This window comes from Cladophialophora immunda, assembly GCF_000835495.1.
Source record: "Cladophialophora immunda strain CBS 83496 unplaced genomic scaffold supercont1.2, whole genome shotgun sequence".
NCBI lineage: Eukaryota > Fungi > Ascomycota > Eurotiomycetes > Chaetothyriales > Herpotrichiellaceae > Cladophialophora > Cladophialophora immunda.
In genome coordinates this window covers 6,500,212-6,507,578 of record NW_015622542.1, presented here as the reverse complement: position 1 = coordinate 6,507,578, position 7,367 = coordinate 6,500,212, and the positions used below count along the sequence as shown (strand labels likewise).

The 7,367-nt window shown below is 52.4% G+C and overlaps 3 protein-coding genes across 3 annotated transcripts; 1 reads left to right on the top strand and 2 right to left on the bottom strand.

The window, feature by feature from the left end:
- Positions 1-636: 636 nt before the first annotated feature.
- On the top strand, positions 637-3,467 carry PV07_04438 (uncharacterized protein). The gene has a single exon (XM_016391239.1). The coding sequence runs from the start codon at positions 779-781 to the stop codon at positions 2,378-2,380; it is 1,602 nt and encodes a 533-aa protein (XP_016253141.1). The 5' UTR covers positions 637-778; the 3' UTR covers positions 2,381-3,467.
- On the bottom strand, positions 2,448-4,067 carry PV07_04437 (uncharacterized protein). Its single transcript, XM_016391238.1, has 4 exons — positions 3,953-4,067; positions 3,547-3,901; positions 3,379-3,459; positions 2,448-3,316 (listed from the first exon to the last, which is right to left on the bottom strand). Exons 1-4 carry the CDS (start codon positions 4,046-4,048, stop codon positions 2,751-2,753), a joined length of 1,098 nt encoding a protein of 365 aa, XP_016253140.1. The 5' UTR covers positions 4,049-4,067; the 3' UTR covers positions 2,448-2,750.
- Positions 4,061-7,282, bottom strand: PV07_04436 (uncharacterized protein). The gene is made up of 2 exons (XM_016391237.1): positions 6,815-7,282; positions 4,061-6,765 (listed from the first exon to the last, which is right to left on the bottom strand). The coding sequence occupies exons 1-2, from the start codon at positions 7,176-7,178 to the stop codon at positions 4,418-4,420; spliced, it is 2,712 nt and encodes a 903-aa protein (XP_016253139.1). The 5' UTR covers positions 7,179-7,282; the 3' UTR covers positions 4,061-4,417.
- Positions 7,283-7,367: the final 85 nt, after the last annotated feature.

Here is a 7,367-nt window from a genome sequence, read left to right as displayed (position 1 = left end):
GCACGCAGATTGGCACGCAGATAGGCCCTCAGATAGGGCCCTATTCTCAAGGCACACAGGCCTATTGGGCGTCAAATCAGGCAGGTTTTTATGCCTCCTGAAGGGTCAACCACGAACTAGTTTACTAGGAAAACGCTAATAAACTAGCTCCTTGGCTCCCAGGAACTTTGGAAAGATTACATCTATAATACTGAAATAAACAGGTCAGGAATGTGACGCTGTATTTATGAAATCTATTTTCACAACACTGCTCATGAGACCTGCAGTGCCGCCCACCTGGGGGGATGGAGCCCTACGGGTAGCATTCCGTACTCCATCCAGAGGTACCTAGGTACCTAGCGAGTACTCGTAGGTGAAGGGCAGGACCTGCTCGGTTTGTGCAGAAGCTGGCTTGTAAGGTATCGTAATGCCCAAAGGGTCGATAAGGCGCTGGGTGGCCGTTGGGCTGAAGTATCGCCTGCTAGCCAAACCAATGACAACCCCCTTTGTGGAGGCGCTGTCCCCGCCCCCAAATCTGCACCTGCGGCTCTTTCCAGGCGCCTACTGTTACCAGTAGTGGGTGCTGTGGGTGCTGTGGCTTCCAGGGCTGCGGGAGCGTAAATTTTTTTGGTGGCATGTACAGTGCAGCACATTATTTGACAACCACTCGACAAGTGTCCTGCGCCAGCTTTGCAGTAACACTGGCTTGGACACCGTCTGAGACCTGCAGCATACCTAATTTACTCCCTTCAATAATGCCTTCTTCATAACCCTTGCCCTTGGCGGTCTACTACGTATCATGTTCGCTGTTCCAGGTTGGGCAGTTGACTCAACCTCCCTCGTCCCAGAAAATCCCGCCCCAGCCAGTGACGCCCACCTATCTCCCACTGTTTTCACTTCAGTCTCCAAAAAGAGAAAGAACGCATTCCCTGACCTTATTCAGGCCTCCAAGGTCTCGGGGACTGAGCTCGAGAAACTATGGAACCAACGCGCAGGGGCCAAACCTGTCACGGCAGAGCAGGGGCACGGACGTCAGGGACATGGCCACCAACAAGGTGAACGAAACAAGGCTGGCGGAGACACCGTCTCAGCAACGGAGAAGAAGAGGCGCAGGAAAGAGAGCAAGGACAAGACACGGCCGACGTCCAATGCCCAACAGCGGCCAGTGCAGGACGGTCAACCGCGAAAAGCTGAGCATGTCGACCGAAGCAACAGCGATGGCGACGCCGAAACGGCCTCTTCGAGACCCTTTCCACGCGATAACATCCCCAAAGCCCTCCCACCGGTGCCGCCACTGCCTGCGAAACTGACTCCTCTGCAAGCCAAAATGCGCAGTAAACTCACATCAGCCCGCTTCCGGCATCTGAATGAGACTCTGTATACGACCTCCTCCTCAGCCGCAATGGACCTATTCACCAATTCCCCGGACCTCTTCGCCGAATACCACGCCGGCTTTTCGCAACAAGTGAAAGACTCATGGCCAGTCAATCCCGTGGACAGATACATTTCCGCAATCAAAACTCGAGGTCAAATACCCACGGCGTTTAACGAGTCAATCAAGCAGCAGTCTACCAAAGACTCCAAGATCTCCTTACAGAGTTCCCCGCTCCCTCGCCGCAGGGGGCTCTGCGCAATCGCCGACCTGGGCTGCGGTGACGCTCCTCTCGCCCGTGGTTGCCAATCGGCCATCAAAGCCCTCAAACTAAAATTTCACAACTTCGATCTCCACACTGCCAATACCTTGGTCACAAAAGCAGATATCTCCTCTCTGCCATTGCGAGATGGTGAGGTCGATATTGCAGTTTTCTGTCTCAGTCTGATGGGCACGAATTGGATCAACTTTGTGGAAGAAGCGTGGCGAATACTCAGGGGGGATGGAAAAGGGGAGTGTTGGGTGAGTGAAGTCAAATCCCGCTTTGGAAGGGCAAAAAGACAACCTGGGCAAAGTGTGGAGAATAGCGTGGGTAAGAAGCGAAGAAAACAACAGCTCAAGAAGAAAGCCGGTGCCAATGGTGCGGAAGAGAGCGATGATGAAGTTCGAGAAGAGCTTTTCGCGGAAGATTCTACAACCACCGAGACAATCGGAGAGGAGACAGACATATCTGCCTTTGTCCGTGTCCTTGCCCGCCGCGGCTTCCTCTTGCGCGAGGAAAGTGTGGATAAATCGAACAAGATGTTCGTTAGCATGGTGTTTGTCAAATCCGGGGTGCCGACTGCTGGGAAATACAAAGGGCTCAAGTGGAATGGGAGGGAGTATCAAAACGTAGAGGAGATGAAGCAAAAGGGAAGAGGCCGAGCTGGTGCTGGCAGAGTTGGAGCAGGTCATGAAGCGAATGTTATGGAGATAACAGTTGAGGAAGAGGCCAAAGTTCTGAAACCCTGTGTCTACAAGACAAGGTGACAGAGCATGGATCAACGTAAAGAATCGACCGTCCTCGAGATGCAAAGTCCAGGAAAGAAGCTCGGGAGAAATCTTGAGTTGATTCAAGGCCTTTCCGCCTGGAAGATACTTCTATCTCTCGAGATATTCTTGAAACCGCAGGACGACACCAAGCCATGGACGTGTTGTTGTCCTCAAGCCCTTCCCAATAAGCAGCCCTTCCTTTGCGTCTGTCCGCTCTTGTCTGGCTTTCGCATGGTGTATATTTTTGTTTCACCCACCACTCGATCTTTGCTCTCTCAGCGGGCAGGCTTGTGACACACGTCGACCTTCTTGGACCCTTTTCCCTCTCACACGGCACGACACATGACCCAGTCAGTCGGTCAGCCAGTCACTCCTTGGGCCAGAATCGCAACATGGCCTCCTGCACGTCGAGAGTGTGGTTGTACACCCGGTCCTCAACCCCCTGCCACAAGAGCTTGGTACAGCCAAAGTCCACCTCCCAGTCGTCGAAGACCCCGAGGTTGAGGTCGAGGCCGTTGCTGATATTTTCGGTATCAGTGTTCTTGTCAAGGTCGACGGACACGCAGCCGCGGTTCCAGATGCGCAGCAGCGCAAGCACCACCTCCGCGTCGCCGGCCACTTTGACGCTCGAGTTGGGCCGAGCACTCGACTTGGGCGCATCGACGTTTGACTTTCTGCCAAACACGGCCGACGTGGTCTCTTGCCAGTTGGGGACCGCGGTCAGCGAAAGGTCGTTCGGCGTCGGGAACGTGGTGCATTGGGAGGCGTGCTCCACGGCGTGGAGGTGGGAGATGGTGGGTGTCACGTGGTGGTGCGCGTAGACGATCAGAATCCGGGACACGTCCTTCAAGGGGCGACTCCAGGTTTGGATGTTGGCGTGTTTGGCGACGGCGGGATCAGAGTTGCTGGCGTAGACATGCGCACGTCCCGATGCTGGACATCAGAGTGTCAGGTTTTATATAGACATAATGAGAAGGAGACGGCGGAGGTCATACTCTTTGCTGGCTCAGAGAGGTCGAACTTGAGAATCCGGGAGCACACTGGTATCACATGCTCATGAGGGTCAATCTTTCCTTCTGCGCGGTGTCAAAACAATGTGGTCGTTAGTGAATTGAAAGCCCATTGTGAGTGATGGGAGCGGTGACCAAGAAACATAAACATACCGGCAGCACACATGCTAAGTCGCGTGTCCCAACTCGAAGCGTCCCATGCTCTCACGCTCTTTGCGCCCCAGGGCTCGTCGATGAAGACCATGTCACAAGGGTGGCCCTTGGAAACTTCCTGCCGCAGGGGCAAATAGTAAAAACAGCCTCGCTGCATTCGCCGGCATTCCTCGTTGAGGGCGAGCAGGACGAGATATGTGGCATCCAAGGGCTGCTCATTGAATATCACCATCATAAGTTGAGCTTGGTTTTCGACCGGCCGTGGCGAGAGATACGCGGCGAAGGAGAACTCTCTCGAAAGGCTTGACAAGGTAAGGCCAACGGGCTGAACGTCTTGGGTCTCCTTATTGCTTTCCTGTCTTCCTGTCAGAGTGGCACCAGTGTACGGCAGCGACACATATCCTACCTCTTGTTTGTCGTGCGACCGCCCGAGAGAATGCCACACTTGTGAGGTTGAAGCGTTGTCCTTCAGCGCCTGAAATAGCCGCTTCATGTAGGCCATGGCTCCCCCAGTGACAAATCCACGCCGTCACAAACACCAGAAAAGGCTTGAGGCAGGAGAAGGGAAGAAGGACGAAGAAATGTCGAGTGTGACTGAGGTGACGCCTACATATACAAAGGGAGATTCGGACCAGCTTGGCAGGATTCGCAGACTTAAATGTTGAAGGTGAGGCAGGAAAACGCAAGGAGCATAAATAGTCAGATGAACAACATTCGCGCCTGTGGGTATCATTCATAGTCTTTACCGTTGTGCATGCACGCACTCTCATCAATCCCGTAACACTCCCAAGTGCCAAAATTTCATACAAAGCCCTTCGTTGCTGGACATGGAGGCAGGTCGAAACAGCGCATCATTCCGCTCCAGCCTTCTTCAAAGAAATAAATCATCGCGTTTCTGTACCTCAGCATTCGTCAATCTTCCACAGAGGCTGAGCAAAGAGACCGTCTCGGTGGTTGCGAACCAGTTGAGAGCATCAATCAAGATCTTCAGATGCCTGTTGAAGTGCTCTTCATACTTCCTGATCGACTCTTCTATCCTCTTCATTCGTGCCGGATCCGTGGGCGCAGCTGGGGGTGCAGCCGCCCCGGGCTTAACGGGTTTCGATTGGAGACTCGTGTCGGCTTCGTAGATCGACTTGGTGACGTGCTCAACATAGGACGCGAACATTCCACATCCAGTCATGAGCTTTGCGTGCAGACGGAGCAGTTTCGCCTGCGTCAATCCAAGATCTTTCATGCAAGAGTCCAGCATGTCGACATGATCTTGCATCAACTCATCAACAGTAGGCTTCGATTTCGGATTGAGTCCTGACCTGGTCTCTTCGAAATCATCCCGTTCCGCATCATCGACCTTCACCATGAGCTTCTGCCAGTTTGGTTCCATCACTTCTGCAGTGGCAAAGAAGAGCATTTGTTGAACAAACACGAGCATTCGAGAGCGCAACGTCCATACCCGCCGCTTCCACAACTCAAACCTTTTGTCAGAGGACTTGTGAATCCACGCCTTCTCCTTCGTATGAGTTGACCAGCAACCCACCAGCTGGGTTTCCAGGTGACGCAGTGCCAGTGTGTATCGGAAGATGAGTTGGTATCGCGAGACTGTCTTTCGGCTGATGATGAGAGAGAGGGGAAACGGTACGGTGTAGTCAAGCTCTAGCGCTTCAAATCCGATGATATCCTTTTCTTCCTCTTTTTTCTTCTCATCCTTGAACTTTTCAGTCCCAGAAGCCTGGCTAGGAGCCGGCGTTTTGTACGGGTCCATCATGGAATCTGGATTATCCTGGTCCATGCCTTGCACATTGACGACCTTGATCAACCATTGCGTCAAACCAACCGAGTTCATTTTCACCTTCACATCCTCCTTGAATGGATCTGCCACCGCGATGCTGCCTGGCTGATGGAGAACCAAATCCAGCAAAGACTGAAGCTTTCCAACATTTACATCTCGATTCTTCTTCCGCAGCTCGGAGTCGCTGAGTTCGAGGAAGTAGAGGAAGAATTCCGCACGGTCGAGGAAGAAATAGTGCTTCATCGACCGCAATCGACTCCGGAGCGAATTCTTCGTGAGGAGTAATTGAAGCAACTCTTTATTCGCGAATGAATAGGCATTGTTGACATTGTCGAGAAATCGCGGATCATCGAATGTTGCTGGGGTGTCGTCAATTTTGCTGGTTATGTTGACACCACCACACTCCCGAACCACATTGAGATACTTTCCAGCCAGAAGGACCTTTTCTCGAACAGATTCTAGCTGCGGCGGAATTTCCTTCTCGCGAATATAGTAACGCTTTTCCCAGTACTCGTCTGTGTAATCTTCGTCGAGGCGTTCTCGTTTGATACTAGCCCTCTCGCCGATCAAGAATTCCGAGTGCGGATCATGGATGCCGCCGTGATGTAACCACTCATTCAGCATCACCATGTAAGGTCTGCTTGCTTCACGCAACAGCATCTCTAGAATAGATCGAGCGGCCGGATCTCCAGAGAATGTTGAAAGCCGGGTTGTCAAAAGACCCAGAACATTACCGCCTATACATCGTTTCTTGCTAAGACTGCCCGGAAGCAGATCACCACCTTCCTTTAGCCGCTCAATAATATTGTCAGGATCAAAATCGTCAATTGAGTCATCGGTGTCCTCTTCCAGCAAGGAGTTCTTTTTCAATAACTCTTGGGCCAAAGAGTACAGCTGCACTAGACATTGCGCAGTGGGGATAACCGCGATGTGCATTTGGTGTAATGTAAACTTCGGATCAGTAAGGACCTTCATCTCTAGCTGTGCGATCAAGATGAGATAGTCTTTCAACAGTTTTCGGATGGCAGCACAAAGTGCGTGGTTGACAGAGCCGAATTCATCCCTGCTTTGGACTTCGATAAAAGCCTCAATCGCGCAGTGATGGGTGGCCATCGAAAGCATGGAGCTTGTCAAATCTCTGAGACTTGGATCAAGGCCGGGAAGTGGATGAAATGATGGACCATTCAAGCGGTCTTTTTCCTCGGCAGGATCATAACTGTCGTGGAATCGGACATACTGTCCCTCAAAGCCCATAAACACGTAGAGCAAATCGTCCAATAATGCACGCTCTTGCTCCTGCATTGTCATAGTCTCGAGAGCGACAGGATCGAGCTCTGATGGAGCATGGCGAGACAGAGGCGGTGCTGTCACTCTTGTGGCCAGGGGCGCAGAAGAATGAGGAACGAGAGAAACCGCGGGAGCCCATGGTACTGCAGGGTTGTCAGAGGGTAGAAAATCCAAAGCATTATAGATACCTACAATTATCCTCCTTCGGCGGTTGCTTGAGAACAGGACTTGCTACTGTCCGCTTATCCTTCCGGCTTTCGGTATTCGACGTTTCTTTCTTTGGACTCCTTCTCGTGTAAATGGTCTCTGTTGTTGTAACCGTCGATTTCTCCCGCCGCCTATGTTCGAGACCGCTCACTCGACTCTCGCTTTTTGAGGGTTTGTGCGCTCCATCAGCAGGGTCGCTGAAGCCATCTGGGAGCACCGGGGAGCCATTGTCGCGGGCAAATGGTCGGTCGTCTCTGGCTCGAGTGGGATTAACGCGTGAGGGGCCATTTAAAAGACTGGCGCTGCGGCGATCGGTCGCGGATGCACTTCTGTAATGTAGAGACGTCATCTCTACAGACCGTCATTGTTGGTAGGCAACGAGTGACACGCAGTAGTCGATTGAGAACTCGCAGGAGGCGAGGTGCTGTGTGCGAAGTGTATGCGGCGTTCAATGTGCTGGCGCGTCGAGGCTGCGTTGGAGGGCTTGGCTGCGGAGAGACATTTTTGAGAAGGCTGAGATTGGATTGCGCATCCACAG